This window comes from Eurypyga helias, unplaced genomic scaffold (assembly GCF_000690775.1).
Source record: "Eurypyga helias isolate BGI_N326 unplaced genomic scaffold, ASM69077v1 scaffold5622, whole genome shotgun sequence".
Taxonomy (NCBI): Eukaryota; Metazoa; Chordata; class Aves; order Eurypygiformes; family Eurypygidae; genus Eurypyga; species Eurypyga helias.
In genome coordinates this window covers 3,448-21,415 of record NW_010235169.1, presented here as the reverse complement: position 1 = coordinate 21,415, position 17,968 = coordinate 3,448, and the positions used below count along the sequence as shown (strand labels likewise).

Sequence of the window (17,968 nt, the reverse complement as noted above, 5' to 3'; positions counted from 1 at the left end):
GTAGGGAACTTGCTGGCACAAATGATAATTTGTCAGTGCCGGGAGCTAAGTGCATGAAAACACATTTGCTCATTGCTTTATGTCTTTAAGCCAAGCACCATGTGTGCCTTCCCCTCCAACACCCTGACACACAAAGACCTGATGATGTTTTCACGATGTGTGCGAAGAGCACTCAGACAATCTGCTGGCAATTCCTCTCTTTATTATGACAACTACCCTCAGGACACCAAGAAAAACAAGCCTAAAATTTCACAGAAAACAAGCAGCTGTCAGAGATAGGCAGCAACACATCTTTTTCATAGGAATACATAAAAAGAATAGGATGAGAAGCCTCCTCCCTCCCCTTTTTTTATTAATTTAGACTAGAAATACTTTTGCACCAAACAATGACCCGCAGGTTTCTTGGGGACAGAGGAGCAGGAAGAGACATAGAGAGGTGGTAGGAGGAACAGCTCTTTTGCCAACGGAGGATGATGGTTGACAGTAACAACACACTTTTTGTAAAGCCCGAAGGGTGTTGCTCCTCTGGGAGGTGGAAAAGGGAAGGGAGATTGTACTGGCTGAGGTCACTCTTCTCCATTTTTTAGAGGTTTGCTAAGCCCTGCTCCTGCCCGTGTTCCCTGCAGAGCTGCTACACCCCTGTCTGCCTGGAGGCATGGCACTCACAGCCGCCCCCCAGGCTCAGCCGCCGGGCTGACTCACTCCCAGGCCCAAATGGCTCCAGCACCAGCATCACATTTATTTTAATATTAAAAGCTCCCATTTTTCAGCACTGAGCTCATGGGGCCTTTACAGCGGTAAAAATAACACTCCCAAGCAGCCAGGTATTTATCTGATTTGCTGTCCTTAGCTCCCCATAGGGTTCTTTACAGAGACACTTGGCATTTTCATTAGTGCTGTATGAAAAACTTGTTTGTGTTAGGACTGTGGTACAGACAGGGATATTCATGCCAGAACCACCCCTTGGAAAGGAATGAAAATGTCCATGCCACTCTCTCTGCACAAATTCAAAACAGAAGCAGGGGAGCTCGCGCTGCAGTCCCAAAGGCACTCCTCCACTTCTGACTTTGCCTGCTTTTAAAGAAGCACTGGCAGCTATGCAAGCAGCCTGCACATGCAAGTTGTCTCCCCCCAGTAAATCCAGAATAAACAGTTTAGGGCAGTGGACTGATCCAGTGCTGGGAAGAACAAACTGTTCCTGTGATGCCACTGCTGTTTGCTCCTGGCTGCCACATCACTGGGTCAGCTGAAACACGAGCTGTCCCCAGCCCCCCGCGGACTCCAGGCCTTTGGGCGAGAGGACCCATGAGGGCTCGTGCAGTCACTTGCCCTGTTGCTGAGAACAGCTCTTAAGATATGGTGTGCAGAAGCACGTGGTGGAGCATGGGGATTGTCACCGTATGGCCTCCCAGCAGGACAGCCTGCCAGCCTGGCTATACCTCTGGAGCAACCTGGTCTAGTGGAAGGTGTTCCTACCCATGGCTGGGAGGTTGGAACTAGACAAGGGGTTGGTCCTGTCCAACCCAAACCATTCTATGACTGCTTCCTGCCAACCCTAGCAGAAGTGGCTGCAGAAAGCAGGGTGAAACTTCAGTAGCAGTCTCACCTAACAGGACCCTGTGCCTCAGAGGGGTTTTTAGGATCATGTACACTGCCGAGCTAAATGCAGGCTGAAAGCACCTTGCATTTGGCTGGCCCGTATGTCTCTGAAACCTGATCCATCACTCTGGTCCTGGCTCTCCAGGATGAAACCACAAGCAGTGACAAGTGGCCCTGCCATCCCTAGGTGTCCTGGCCCAATTCTAACATCCCAAGCTTTTCGTGCCATCTTCCTGCAGCAAGGTTTTCTCCCTTTTTGCAGGAAAGGATGCTGTTTTTTTGGTCTAGGCTGTAGTCACCAGCAACACCGGGATTAAGTTCCTCCAAGTTCCTACCTCAGTTGTTTTGCCTAGAAAGCATGACACGTAGCTGTGGCACTAAGTTACTCATTGCCATGTTTATTTTGCATGTCTTACAACAGGAATATAGGATCTGAACTGATCCAGGTGTGCATGGCAGCACGCACTTCACGCTGCAGGAGCCAGTAAGTTGTGAGAGTGGAAATCAGGCTGGGTCTGCTTTGTGAGTGCTGAAAATGCTCCTCTAATTTTTCCGCCTCTTCTTGCTGCTTTTCAGGGATGGTGCATGCCAACACTGGATAAAGCAACCTAGAAACTTTCCAGAACTGTGCTACTCAACAGCAATGGATGTAAGTGCTTTCTTATGTGCAAAAAGGACTCTTCAATCACTTGTAAAGCAGAAATGGTTCTAAGATCTACCTGTGATAGTGACAGCAGAACTATACATTTATGGGAAAAATGTGCTGAATGAGACTGTGAGAAAAAACATCCAACACTAACGGACTAGTTTTAACTCTGAGATTATTGCACGGTAAAGAACATTTAAAGCAGTTCAACTTTCAGGCTCAACTGCAGACACCACATTCGGATCTGTATCTCCAGGCTTTAAAGGGGAAAGGTCTGCTAGCCTGGTCAGTTGGGTCCTGCTAGCTTCCTTAGCTCTGATCTCAGAGGGCTGGTCTATCTCCACGCCATCAGATCTAAGGCATTATAAAGCTAACAAAACTCATTATCCACTTTAAAATACACACAGTTAATTCTGTAGAGAATAATGCTGTTACTTACTGTATAAAATCTCTACATTCAGGTTTGGCAGGTTTTCATACGATGTGCAGATTTGCACACTCACTACTTGGGCTGCGATAGGCCCAGTCACCATCACACACCGTTAGACATTTTTCTGGTGTTCACACCACTGGCCTGATCCACCTTACTTAAAAGAAACTGCCTTTTTACATTCTTTAGAGCAAACACATTTCACATTTCATTTAACTCTCATGAAAAACTGCTGAAAGAATGAGAAGAGGATGAGGTTGTAGAAAGCTGGAGCAATAAGGAGAAATTGAGGGTGCTCCTTGTCTGAGACGCTATAGTCACAGAAGAGTTAACGAGACTGAAGAGACGTAACTTTTTTATTTTTTCTTCTGGTTATAACAGTTTTTGCCAACACCAGCCTGTGCGCTCAGAGGTGTGCTTGTCAGAGAAATGAGTGGAGTATCACACGCAAGTTACAGTACTGGGTAGAAAACCCAGCAAAAATAAAATAAACTCAATCCTTCTGCAAAAGAAAGACCTAAATTAGAGTCCAGATAGTTTATAGCCTAGCTTAGTGACAACACAACTATGAGACACTACATTCTTAATGTAAATGGATTAACTCCTTGGATTATTCCTAGGTATTACTCAACCACAGCAAATTGTAAGCTAACAGCATGGATGTAGCTATCCTGGCACAAAACCCCAGAGCAGATGGCTATACGTACCACTTCAGCCATCCCTTCTGCTACATACAGAGCTCATATTATGTATTTCCCCAAAACTTAAGAAATAAAAAAAGTTCTAGATTTTCAGATTTGACATTTAAGAAACAACACCTCTTTAGAGTAATCTGTAAACTCAACAGCCACGCTGAACAGTTCTCAAAGATCGCAAATTACTGTATTTCTTCCCTCAATGAACATTTATCACTGAAATCTGCACACAATTCCCAACTGATTTCTTAACAATGTTTCACAATGAAACGTCTCTTACTGTGATCCAGAATAACACTGTGTCTTACTCATTCACTGGCACCATTTCATTTTTAAACTATAAAATTCTCCTTTACAAAATCCCTCTTTTTTTTGCTGGAGTTAAGTACTCTACCTCAACTCCTTTTTTATACTAAAATGTTGGCTATATTTATGTTGGCTCGCAAGGACTTACACGTAAGAAACTGAAGAAACTGTGGGAGTGAGATGAAAATATTATATGTAAGGTATAAAGGAATATAACTATTCTTTTTCCTGGTTAAATAAAAAGTAGTCATTGCACCATGCTTTGATGAAAGCTCTGGAGATCCTGTAACTCAAGTAAGAACTAGGTCCTATCCCACTGCAACTCTTACCACTGAATATTTCCAATGTATGTGTGGCTTGTGGATGATAGGAAAATCCCTAGCTAGGCTCAGGTCAGTAGTAATAACACAGACTTAACTTGCACTAGCCTTACAAAGAGTGGCAAAAAATGACTGAAAAAAAAAAAGATCAAAACTTGTAGCTAACATTTTCAGGCTTGAATGCTGTACTTGATTACAGACGGACTATGAATCTCCCCGCTTGCTGGCAGATCATACATTCTTTAATCGCAGTGAAACTGCACGGAGATCAGCTACACACCACACAAATACTTACAGAAAAAGGAGAATTCCTGTGTTGGCCAAAGCAAAAGCGAGACCCAAAATCCCACTGCCCATAATTGCGTTGCTGAGGTTGAAAACAGACATCCCCAATGAAGTAGTTCCTGGGATCTGCAGAAATAAAGACAGATGTGTCAGCAACAGCTTGGAACGGAGCAGGGAAATGCATCTGTGCTTCAAACTCCACGTTTTGCGACATATCAGATCTAAGTCACTACTTCTCTGAAAACTTTTTAATAAAAATTGGTTCAAAAAAGGAAAAAAATGTCACCGAATCCTGTCACAGCTACACGATGATCGCTGTCCTACAGACTTGGTAAACTGACGTAACCGGTACACACAATACACAACCCACAATATGCCTTGAATTTTAAACCCCATCTGTCACTCTGCCTGTGAAACCTCTTAGGTGCACGATTTATATATTTTAAGACCATAAGGAACCACCGGAACTTCCTGCCCAACACAGGCCGGAGGGATTCCCTTGCCTCAATGTGACCAAAATGCTTGGGGGTTTTGTTTTTGTTTCTGTGGGAGTTTTTATGTGCTGAGCAGAGGCAGTTCCTACTGGAACCTGAATTTCAGTTATAATTCTTTGTGTCCAGCACTTCTGAAGACCATGTCTAAAGACCCTTCATATACACACTGTATAGTTCATTTTGACAGGTAAAAAAACCAGCAAGAGACTTACATATTCATCACATTTCTTCTTCTCCAGGTGGCTGTTTGTGAGACTTCTTCTGCTTTCTCGATCCGAAATAAACTTGCTGAAAGAAGTCAGAGGATTTATTTCCGGCAAGCATTTAGAAAATGCGAACACATTAATTCCATGAGCAGCACATGATCACGAAATACACAATGTACAAAAACTGTATGTGAAAAGAGGTCAAACATATAACTATTTAATGAGCCAGGTTGTGCTTCACTGACACAAGCAGACACTGGGCATCAATAAAGGTAACACTAGCACGAGATCAGAATAAACATGTATATGTACAGAATGGTCTTTTAGGAGATTTAATAAAGTAGCAGCACCGATTCTGTGGATGGGAAAGTAAATTGTTTGCACAGACACTAAGAGGCAATGCTTCTCCAGGTGTCCTGCAGTGACTGGTACCACCTGCTCCTGACCCATTAGCATAACTAATGCCATTCTGTAAGGCAAGCAGCCCTTCTCTGTGAGGGAGTGGGTTGTGTATTCATTCCTTTTCCCTCATTATCAGGCCCTGAAGGTCCTGTGAACCCAGTAGACAAACCAAACAGATTTCTTCTTCCCCCTCCTTATTGGCCTCAAGACTCCTGGGCGCCAACCCGATTACTTCCCTCCTTGCCAGCCTTGAAGGTGCCAGGCTCCCATCCCACCAGGCGGGTGGTGATGATCCCTCACAGGGGAGGGAGTCCCACAGAACCCAGAGCACTGTCTGCAAGATCAAGCAGTTAAAAGTCCTACGTGGGGAACTTGGATCAGAAATACTGCTGGACAGTGAGACCCCAAGGTGGGCAGGGATGCCCCCACTGTCCTCATCTTCCTCCAAGGATTGAGGGGGTGACTTGTATTCTTTTATTTGATTTTCGAGTCTAGATAATGATTGTTACACTGAATACCGCAAACCATGTGTTAAGATTTAATCTGATCTGCAGAGGCTCCATGTGATTAGAAATCACAAGTTACACTGTATTATAAATTCTGTATTACGCTACTTTTAGATTGTACTACATTGATTCTGCTTGCAGAAATCCTGTGCTGTTCTAATAATAGATTCTGTTCTGTACCATTCTGTTCTGTACCAATCATAATATCCTGTTAAGAAAATAAAGCTTTAATTCTAACTACAATCTAGTGCTGTCATCATTCTGCCAATGATCCCTAGAAGACCCTGTCTGTCCCCTCAGTGTTGGGTGACACTGCGGCATCCTGTGAAACCCTAAATCGCCATCGTAGGGTCAGCATGGCTGGAGCTGAGAGGAGAAGGTGCTGCAGACAGCCAGCACTGCTTGGACCATCCTGAACTGGGTGATATGCTGTTGGGGCACCGTTCTGGGCTACCGGATTTTCATCTAAGTGTCTTTCAAAACTTAATACTGAATACACCATACTGCAAAATTAGACACTTCTGTGCAGGGAAAGACAGAATAAACAGCTTTTCCTTTTCTGCACCTTTTACTTGTTCTGCGTACTTGATAATCCACATTTAGGAACTTAACCGTCACCAGAACAAGATTTGCCTCTGTGGCTGTGTCGGTATCCTTGGGATTTACGACACTCCTGATTTGGATATGTTATTTTCTCCCAGATCCTCTCTTCAGCAAACGCTTTAGTTTATATAAAGCATTCTTTCAGCTTTTCATCTTTTGAAGGTTTATGCACAATTAAGTCGCTGGCATCTTTGTTAATCCACAGTTGGTTAGGCTGCACTGGCTAATGCATCAGCCATCGTACGTGTTCCCTACCTATCCAGGGGCTGCCACCAAGTGTCAGAGTCCCTTTTTGCTGCACGTAAATTAAGGTGGCTTTTCTTAAATTAAAGCAGACAAGCAATTACGCTAGGCACAGACAGCAGTGCTGCCGGTTCTTTCCCACAGCTGGGAACATCTACTGGCCAAGGATGTAGAGTTCCAACTGTGACTCAACACTGTGCATCATTTGAGTACATCCAAAGGTATTCAGGGTTGGTAATATAACCGTGAACTCATGAAGACGGAGCTCTATCAAACTTCCATGCTATCCCAGTTGTGGCCCAATTACTAGCTGTATATGCTAGCGCAGCTTGTAAGGGTATGCCAGAATCATGTAGTTGTAATGCTGCTGACTTGGCTTCCACAGCTGACACAGCAGTCTCTGTGTCTTTAACATTTTGTGTACTACATACATTTGGAGTTTATCCCTAAAATTTGGGCATAGTTGGCAAAACATGTATTATTTTTACTGGTTTTGTTGCAACCTTGACTCCTACCCATTAGTCTGCTTTGACTCCTTTATATCAGTAAAAAAACAACTATAGTCTGCTCCTGTTTTTTTTAAACTACTAAGTTCAGCAACTAATTTGCTGCAAAATACAGCATGCCAGGTTTATCAGCCCTAGCACAGTCGGAATAGATGGCTGAACCTCCCCCACTGTTTTAAGAAGTGAAAAGCAACCACTTCTAAGATAGACCGATCCCAAATTAACTTTCCAAAGCTCACCGTGTAAGTATTTCATCCTCACGGAATAAAACCTCAACCTGATTCAGAGCGTGTGCTTTTTTCACATCTGTTTAAAGCTCATCTCTTGAGCGCAAGCAGCAGAGTGGGAACGGTTTGAAAAAAGACATTCCACCTCTCTCCTGAAACACCCTGCAGGCAATTTGTACAGGCAGGAGCACAGAGAAGAGTTTTGTCTCTTTTGGATTTGTAAGTGCTGCTGGGAACATCTGTGGACTTTGCTTTCTTCTGTCATTTATGGAGATCATGTGTCATTTTAGATTTTGTCAGAGTTATAATAGGAGTAACTAGACTGCTCCCCCCACTTCTCCTCACCCCTCTGCAGACAGTCCCCCTTAATAATGACAAAACTAACACATTTGTAGATATTATTATTATAGCCACCTGGCATTACAGTTCAATGAAAATTATTGTTAAAGATCTAACACATGATAAGCCAACTCTTGAGTAATATTGCTTGAATACAAAGCGGCCGTGGGACTTTCCGTTGGAATACTTTTCACAGAGTAAACAGCTTCTACAGAACTGGTATCTTCTGCGGCCAACAAACCAATTACTTCCTTCTGGATGAGACTAGAATACTAGTCTGATTTGATGAATTGATCCCAAGTACTTTCTTTTTGAGTTAGTCCTATATCAAATTGGACTAGGCTTGTTGTCCAGCCTCTCATCTCCTATTACAAGTTGGGCTTTTCACCCACCCCACACTTACCATGTCACACTGCACATAAGTCTCCGTTTGTGCTGCGTCATGTGTACAGGAGGACAAAGCCAGACAGGGGAATGTAACCACCAGGCTCTCAAATCACGTCTATGAGGTACATAGCATTGTGCCTAGCTTTGTTACGGGGTGCTTCCTAGCCCCAGGGCAGTGTACCCACAAAGCTCAGCCGCGATGCAGTGTTGGGGGATGTGGGGTCCACCTGATCCAGGGGCTGTGCTGCATTGACTATTGCAGGCAACGGCAGTTTAACTGGCAAGCCCAGGCGAGAAGGTTGCCTCGGGACCATGCTCGGTAGGTGGTACAGGTGTACCATATGACAGCCTAGGTTTTCCATAAATGGAATGTATTGCTGAATTCAAATTAAAAAAAAAAAAAAAAAGTAAGGGGAAGGTAATCCTATGGATTAAACAGAAACAAATTTTCCCAAGATTTTGCTTTTTATAAACTTTTTTTTTTTTTTTTTAATTTCAGGGTGATTTTTTCCCCCCTTCAGCATATGAAAGGGAACATATGTTGGAATACTGGAATTTCTAGTTAAACCGTGACATGCATCTGCTCTGCTGAATAGATGTGCAAAGAAAACGAGCTATTCATTGTCACAGAATGTTGTATATTTGACCTTTATAAATATGACACGAATCAAGTGAAACGACTGTTTCCTCCAGCCCCTCCCAGCCCTCCCAAGACTGGAAGCCACTGTGACAGGTGTTGAGGGAATGTGCAGTTGGACTGTCTGTGCCATCAAAGCCTTGTGACTCCCTGACAAACATGAAATCCATTTGCACTGTTTGTTGTCACTTTACTCATCATTAAAAGACATGACCTGTTCTTATATGGTCCTGCTTTCCTGAGCAGCTTATGCAAAACTGTTCAGATACGTTAGTAGAATATCCTGGCCAAAAAATATTCAGCTCATCCTCGAAATGCATGAAGCCTCATGGCTGGCTTGGAAAGAAACTCTCCATCTAATTCTTTTCCTGGTCTGATTTAGTGCAAAGTAGAAACTTAGTCTTATTGATAAAGTGGTTTTAAAAGGACCATGTTTAACTATGGTTTCCAAATTTAATTTATATAAGGACTTAAATGAGAAATGTTTGATTAGGGTGATATCCTCAAGCTAACCATTTTGGCTAAGCAGAGTTAGCCAAAAACCATTTAGCCATCTCAGATATGTTTAAGCATAATTAAATTAAAGTGATTTTGTCAATGCATTAAACATTTGTTAAGGAAAGCTAGTTTTGCCAAGATGACACAACTTCATCCTTAGGCAGCTATCTATGGCAAAGATTTCCAGGGCAGGCAGGAACAAGAAATGCAGAAGAAGCCTTGGTCTGGCTTACACTACGGAACTTGGAGCAGTTCTGGGTGTAGCTACTCACAGTCTCGTTAACTGAACGAGGGGTGCTGACACCTTAGTAGTAGCTGTAAATTAAGACACGCATTCAGCCAGCAGCTTCCTCCAAGCATTGTCGTGGTTACAGATAAGGAGTAGGTCATCTAAATACAGGTTTACAGCTATGTGGGGAGATGGCAAAGTCTTATAGCCAGGGTACAAGGTTGAAAGTCACCAAATCCATGTCTGGATTTGATGCAAGTCTCTTTATTGACATTTTCAGAAGAAATTCCACATCCGCATACAAGGAAAACACCCTCCCAACATAGCCCCTTCCAAACAACATCCCCTCCCTGCATACAACTGCATATATAAATGCAGATTTAGGCCCATAAAAGGCTGGGAATCCAAAGGAAACTAGAGAATTCTTTTCCAAAGTCAAGAAATAGCTTGTGTTTAAACCTAGACCTGGAATCAGCTTCTCCCTGAGGTAACCTTCTCCAGAAGATCCTTCAAAACTCTGCTCCACATTGAGCTTGAAAAATTATGCATTGGGAGAAAAAACCAAAGTTTGAAATGAAATACAGAGTGCAAAACCACCAGGTTGAAACAACAGAAGAAAGTGAGTTGGAAATTACAGATCTAATCTAAAGCTCAAGTGAAATCAACAGAAAAAGTCCCACTGGTTTTGATAGACTTTGGAGTTTCACAAGGCCTCACACCGCGTGCCAGGCAGCACAAAATTATTTCTTCCGTAAGCTCATTAACCTCTTATTCCACGGAGGCAGGGCATTTGCCAAAACAGTCACAGAAATGGAATAACCACATCCCTTCAGGATGGGTTTCGTGCGGGGTACAGAGCAGGGTCGTCCTGCCTGCCCATCACTCGTGTCGGCACATAGAATAGAATCATAGAAATCACAGAGGTGCTTGCACAGTGCCAACGTGCTGCTGAGCTGGAAGCCGTAGTCAGCACAAGAAACTCTTGGTTTAGACATGGAGGGAAAAATGAACACCCTGGGATACACAGGGAAAAATACTCGTGTAGAGGATGCATGAGTAAGTAGCTATCCTGTGAGCATCCCGGCAGAGGGGTAATATACAACCGTAATGGGCTACATGCTACAATCAAGTGATGCACTGCAGGGGGAAAAAGTTATCCAGAAGGCAATGGAAAAGTGTGGGTTATGTTCATCTGCCCTAAGAGCCAGAAGAGTCACCAGAAATTCTGCCTCTGAGTCTCTGACGCTCTTTCCTCACCCCACTTTTCTACTTCCCTTTGCAGGCAGTCTGGATCTGACCCAGACCTCGCCACGCTTACTATGCCCTAACTCCACAAAGCACATCCTGACGGCTGAAGGATCAGGAACATACGCTGAGGATCATGGCTCCTTCCCCACCCTCCATAAACATTCGCCCAAAGATGAGGCGCTAACAGGGTTTTTTCCCATAACAGTTACTGGTGGCACAAGCCAAAGCGCTGGGGAGGCACAGCCAGCACAGTGCAGCCGCTCCTCCTCTCAAGGATATAAATTCTCAGCAGGCTCCAGGGAGTGGATTTACCACTGTCAGCCCCTGAGCTCCTCGCCTTATGGAGCGAGCCAGCAGGCAAGCAAGCAGGTTCATACTGGAATTGTTTTGGCAAAGTTGGAGGGGCTTTTTTTCTTGCTCTCGCTTTTTTTTTTTTTTTAACAGAAGTGGTTTGCATTTCTTTTTGGCACTTTCCATCACAGCAGTTGCATCAGAAAATTCCTGACCAGCTCTAATCTTCATCAGCGCAGCTGCGCTGTGGTCACACTGCTGCACGGTACAGCTGGCGATCGCCCTGGACTTCCCCAGGCAAGCAAGGGCGGGGTGGGAGGGGGCGGGCCGGCAGGGCACCCTCTCTCCAAGGGCACCGCCAGGCAAGCAAGGGCGGGGTGGGGGGGGGCAGGCCGGCAGGCACCCTCTTACCAAGGGGCACGCCCATGCCAACAGCCAGTGCCCCCCACTACGTCCCAGGGTATGGCTGGCTGGCTGTGCTTCCTACCTGCACGGTGTGGTGAACACTGGGAGCTTGTCCCTGTGTCCACCCACACGGCCGCGGGAGCCACGTGACTCTTGGGAAAAAACAGCTCTTAATTTTGTTTTTTTACACTAAAAAAGTGAGTTTCTCTGGGTAGCCAGAGAAGGTGCTGCCAAAAAGAAGAAAGGACAAGAGAAGAGGGTTTGAGAGACCACAGCAGCAGTCCAGCAGTGGAGAAGTAGGATGATGTGCTGCCAGATCAGCGCTGGGCAGGGCTGGATCCCCACACAGGCAGCAGCCAGCCGGCATGCTCCATCTCGGTTGGCAATATTTGAACAGGAAGTTTGATCAAAAAACAGCTCCTTGTTTTACGGCTCACAAAACCCAAACAGGGTCCATCATCAGGTCTTTGCTGTAAACAGGATGGCCCAACCCTCGTTGGAGGCTGGTAGGAAGGCCCGAAAAACCGCTCTCAGGTGGAACAGGTTGCTCCTTGAAATGACTGTACAACTTATAGGAAAATCCTAGAGCCTAATTTAAACAAACATAATGATTGTCACCAATGTTGATAAATAGACACATTTTTTAAATTGACACGAGTTAGGCACATGTCCCTTTATCAGCTTCTCACCATCCTTGCTTCAGGGAGCGACAGCCACTGCCCAGTTTACCTTTTCCGAACTGTGAATGTGGACCAGAACTACACTTGCTGCCAACAGCACCAGCTGTAAATCCCCAGGAGTTTGGGTGCATGGAGGTGCCCAGGCAGGCTAAAATTGTCATATCAGAGATTAATGGTCATCAAAGTGATTTGCCCCAAATTATGCCATTGGTCTAATCATATTAATTATTATTACTTCTTTGCTGTATGCAAGCAGGTATTTCAAAATGTTGGCTTTTCGCTACATTATATGTTTGTGCATTTTATTAGACTAATTTGAAAGATTTGAAACGATGAATAAATTGCCACTCTGTTTGCTTTATCTGCTGTTGCAGCCTATGCCCAACAGATGTCACATATGAAATTCAAATTACATCTTCAAATGGAGCATGACTTGGTAATGAATAATTCAAGACATATACTGAAAATTAGAATGCTGTTTTTAAACAGTGTGTTTCTTAGTACAGGCAGCGTCAGTGGAAAAATACTCACCTATTTATCTGGCCATTTTCCACCTCTGTGAAATCATTTGAATCATTGCTGATGTTATCATCTTCAGGGACAGTCATATTCTGCAATTCAGTCAGTTCTAATCCAGCTTTGAAAGGCATCCTGGGTAAGGAACTGTACGTATCCAAGTGTTTTTCCAAATATTAGTGTTTGGTTGGTATCTCGTGAGTAAACTGCAGCCACAGTGTCACCAACCTAAATAAAACACAAGAAAAAAACCCCAAGATGTATATCAGCATCAAGCAGACAGTATCATCAGAAGAAACCTGTGAAACCTGGACAAGAGGGACCATCCTTACCGACCAATTTTGTATTGTTAGAAGGACCTCAGGTTATAACCTAAATGCATTGCAGAACAGTAGTAACCTTATACGCCTTAATGAGATCAACTTCACTAACCTTACAAATTTACTCGGTCCCGCAAGCAGCTGCTGAATACAGTACTTGTATTTATAAACTGGTGAGCAAACGAATCCTATTTGTTTCAGGAAAAAAGATTAACCACCTACAAATTAAGGAATAAAAATCATTTGCTTGTCCAAGCCTCATTTCGATATTCGGTGTTCATCTTCTGTGTATTTTCCATGTTGCCTCTTATTTAAAAATATAAAATATCTTGTGTCCAAGCTGTTGCTAAGTGGGTGGAACAGGGGGACAGAATTGTCCCAGTACTCTGTTCTACTAATACTTGTGTTCCAGTTGTTTGAATATGTTAAGGTTTTTGGTAAAGAGGATCTGCAGAGGATGCTTTGTGTATGGTTAAACTTACTGTGAACAAGGACAGAAACAGACAAAACCAAAAGCTCATGTATCATATGAAGAAAGAGTAATGTCTATCTTGTGTCAAGCAGTTATTATCTAGAGGTCAGGTGATCTCTCCTCTGACAGACGTGCTTAAAACCACAATAACACCAAAGGCAGATCAGACAAGTCTGCTAGTGACGTATTTCCTCATCAGCAATGCAAATCAGCTGAAAGACCAATATTTTCTGGAGTCCAACCACTCTCAGCTGAGCTACAACTCCAGCGTAGTGCTGAAGCAACAGGATGTTATTCACAAACAAGCTCCTGCACCACAATGCTCCCAACTCCCGTTTTGTGAATGAATTTTCTGCAGTATTGCCAAACAAGGATTCACCCTGGGGTACGTGGTGAATGTGCTGATGCCAGATTAATTTGCGAATATTTTCAAATTCTCAGGGCTACCTCAAAACCATCAAACTGCTCTCATGCAACCAAAGAAGCAGGAGCATCCCCAGCTCTTGCAGGGCACTGTGTCGAGGCAGGAGGACATAGTTCAGTTATGACAACCGCCTGTTTCAAATTTAAGTTCACAGGACCCAATACTTCTGGTTTATACCACATCCCCACCACACAGAAAAGGGCTTTGCAAATGAGCGCTGGTTTTTTTTCCCTGTAAATACTTTCTCAGAAATCTAATTTTATCTTGAAGTTTACATGTGCTCTTCACATTTCCTCAAGAGCCCAAACTGTCCAAATCTCAGGTGCGAAGTATAAAGGCGAGCCTCAAGGCTCACAGTTGGATCTGATCTTGCCTGCTGAAGGAGCAGCTAAACACGTGGTTACGGTGGCAGACGGGGCCTGGTACAGCCCGGTGTAAGAATGGCGGGGGGGGTGTGGGTGGGATGTGAGCTGGGTCCTTTACAACTCCTCTGCAGAGGAGATTTCCACTACAGATACCAGGGGAGTAACCGCTTGGGTATTAAAATGTTGGCACAATAGCACAAAAAAAGAGGGAAAAAAAAAAGGATTTAGGCTGCTGATAAATAAATGCAGACCGGCAAGCAGGGGGTGGTTCTAGCAGTGACATTCTGGAACAGTCTTCTTGGAGGCTGCGGGGATAAAATAGTCTACCTGTTTTGGAAGAGAAGCATGATCTTTTTATAAAAGGATAAAGCCGCAGGAGACGTCAACTGCTGAGGTGGCAAGGACCGAGCCTGCTTCTTGTGACCATGAGTTCCTAAAATAAACAATTCCTTAATAGACCTGACTACCTCTGTACGGAGATCTGTATCCCCTGGCATTTAAAACCCCCTGTACAGGTTCGTCTAAGACTGGAGCAGAGCAGCTTTCCCTTTGGGTGCTGTTTTGCATCACGGTCCCCCAGGAGGATTTTCCAAACTGCCTTGACGTTGCCTGTGCTTAATAAATTCCCCATTAAGTGTCTGAAAAGCAGGTGCTGAAATTAGCACTCCTGTGATGCAACCGGCGTGCCGGAGAGCAGACTTCACAGTTCACTGACGTGCAGCTCCTGCTCCTCCACAGCTGAAAAGCAGCAAGGCCGGGCTGGCAGCAAAGCGGCTCGCTGGTTTATTCACAAGGAATCCTTGCAGTGCAAACAACCTTTTTTTGTTTTAACCAAAATTCTGATTCTGTGAAAAATGGATTGAATGAAGACGCAGCAAAACCCTAATGCAAGCAGTGCCAGCTGAAGCAGCAGCGACCGTTTCAGCAGATCCCAGGTTTCAGGCAGAGGAGTTGCTCCTGAAGCATCGTGACACCAGAAACACCCCTGAATCTGCCTCGGGTTCTAGCAAGAACCCGTCAAGCAGTTTACAAAAAAAAAAAACCACAACCCCACAACAAAACAAAACACCCACCAAATAAGCCCCTGACATAAAAAAATATTGTTGAGTGAAATAATGCACTGCACTTCCAAGTATGAGAAAACTTTATCTCGGTGCCAAAACACATGGAGGGTGAAGGAGTGGTGGGGCTGGGGAGAGAAACTTTCACTGTCACATCATGAACTCATCATAAATCTTTGGCAACGGATAACCACCTTAGCTTAGGTTAACTTTTAGAGTAAGATGGTAGTATTATATATATGTAGGCCAGATGTTCTTTGTATGTTGGGCTGACAAGCCCAAGGGTCAAAGGTTAACTCTCGGAATAATGTAGCAGTCGAGATGTTTCTGTGTGCATTAAGCTGTTCTGATGATGCTTTGTGCACACTGCCAATTTAGCAAGAAAACTCAAGGTTTGGAAGGTTTGATAACAAGGAATGGGCCCCTTTGCTTATCAAAAGCGGGAGGGCACATGCTCATTAGTACCTCAGTAGTGTCCTTGTAAGCTAAGGATTGTTTTGGTAAATTAGCAGATGTTTAAAAATATTGCCCTTTTTGCAAACTTAAAAGCTAATTTTAAAAAGCTCATTGAAAACCCATAATACTAAAAACCACGCCTATAGGTCAAAAAGACCTTTGACCAGGTGAAGACCCTTCCCCTGAGCATGCATAATAGTGGAAGTAATGTGTCAGCAGTATTACAATCGTATGTAAATCACTAACCAATCATTGTAAAGGGGGTGGGCTTGGAAAATTACTAACCCTGAAAGTTTTGTGTATAAACAAAGCACAGAGAACTATGCTTAGTGCGCATGGTAGGAGGTGATACCCCCATGCACCCAGTGCGGCAATAAACTGATGTCAGCTTTTTAAACTATCATTTGGAAAGTTTTCTTGGTTATATTTTTCAGTAACACTTGCATCTGTAAAATTCAGGTGGTAATAGCGACAATAACACGCAGTTTGTGAAGCGCTTGCAGGTTCAGAGAGAAAGGGTGATAGAAGTGTGATACCTGAAAAAAACCCACTATGTAAACTGCAAATGTTTTTGCAAAGAAAACTTTACTTTAGATATATACCGAGCGAACCCTTTGTCATTGCTGATCACTCTACGAATCCTCCACGGTCAGTGGAGTACAGCTGGTCACATGAATTTCACACCCAAATCACCTATTCTAAATTTCCAGTTTATGGATGTGTCAAACGGCAAAGTCTAAACCTAATCTACAACCCCAAAGGGTAGGTAGGGTTCGTGTCAACCAGCTTTATTCCCTACAAGTTGAGTTGTCTGCTCTAGGTTTGTCACTTGGCCTCTACAGCGGAGCCTGGCGCTGCCGGAAGGCAATCCTCCTGGCCCATGGGAGGGGTTTGCAGCCTAGCTCGAGTGCCACAGCTTTGCTCCCAGAGGGAGCTTCAACACCAGGACAGCCGAGCTAAGCAAGTCGCCAGCTCGGGTGTAGGTGCCCCTCATGCTGTGGGAAGAAAAAACCCAATTGCTTCAACTAATAAAAATTCACCATATGTTGATGCTGAGCTATATTCGAAGCAGCATGGTAATATCTGTACCTTTAAGGCCTTTTCATTCAAGAAATGTCATTAAATGAATGCGAATAAAAAAGCTATGTTGGCAAAAGTTGCTAGACTGAGCTTTAGTCCTAATTCCTGTTGAAAGGCAGTAAATAATTATCTGAAGAGTGGCTGTAGCAATCCCCATCACTTCCAGTCACTGTGCCTACTACTCTGCCCAGCCTTAAACCTCCCACAAAAAAAACTTCCAGAGACCTGCCATCAAACGCACACACAGTAAATCAACAGGAAGAAATAAGAATTTTGTTCTTATGTAAAACTTTTCTACTGGGATGGGCAAACACTCCTACCTGAAGCAGGAAGCACCCAGAGAGTAAACCAGGAAGGAGCTGATGACCCTTCTAAAGGAACCTCAAGGGTCTATGTTTGGTAGCTGATCCAGCCACTCCGTTTAGTAGAAAAAGCAGTGCTCTGGCCTAAGAGATTGGCTTTCTCTTTAAACATCCCATGACATGTCTTGTAAAACCCATTATGGATAATTTATTCATTGTGTGCTCCTTGCAGGATATGGGAAAGATTACAACTGGTCACAGACTTCAGAAGGAGGACTGTGAGATGACACAAGAAGATAAAATGAGTTTATTTTTCTCAAGGACACTGAGACCTTCACAAGCCATTAAAACACATTCCAGGAACAGGGGTCATTTTCTCTGTTGCTTTGTGAAACATTAAAAAAAAAAAATCCCAGCAACTCCAGTTTTCTGGACTGTTAAAATTCCACAACAGTAGTAATGGGCTCAAAAACTTGTATTTGAAAAAAAAAAAGGTAATACAGACAATCTAACTTCATTTCTTCTGCTGGCTCAAGCATGAATCCTTTCTGGGCAGTACCAAGAAGAGGCGTAATCTCAGAAAACACTTTGCTGGAGGTTGTGTTTTTAACAGTAACATCATCGCTCCTGGTGGTAATTGTGATGGCTTAATTCACAGGCCCTTTTTTTTTTTTCCATACCCTGTAAATGACATAATTCAAAAACTGCCTCTTTAAGACACACAGCTGCCCAATAGCTGAGCCAGTATGCAAGAGGCGTTTGGGTAGGTGGTCGGGTTGGACACCGTCTC

General features: G+C 43.8%; 1 protein-coding gene across 1 annotated transcript in view; it reads right to left on the bottom strand.

The window, feature by feature from the left end:
* The window catches only part of SLC38A1 (solute carrier family 38, member 1), a 27,043-nt gene extending 14,211 nt beyond the window's left edge, over positions 1-12,832 (bottom strand). The window contains exons 1-3 of the mRNA XM_010146650.1: positions 12,714-12,832; positions 4,988-5,063; positions 4,292-4,407 (exon numbers count right to left, since the gene is read on the bottom strand). Of these exons, the coding sequence (XP_010144952.1) occupies positions 4,292-4,407; positions 4,988-5,063; positions 12,714-12,832 (311 nt within the window). The remainder of the gene's footprint in view (positions 1-4,291; positions 4,408-4,987; positions 5,064-12,713) is intronic.
* Positions 12,833-17,968: the final 5,136 nt, after the last annotated feature.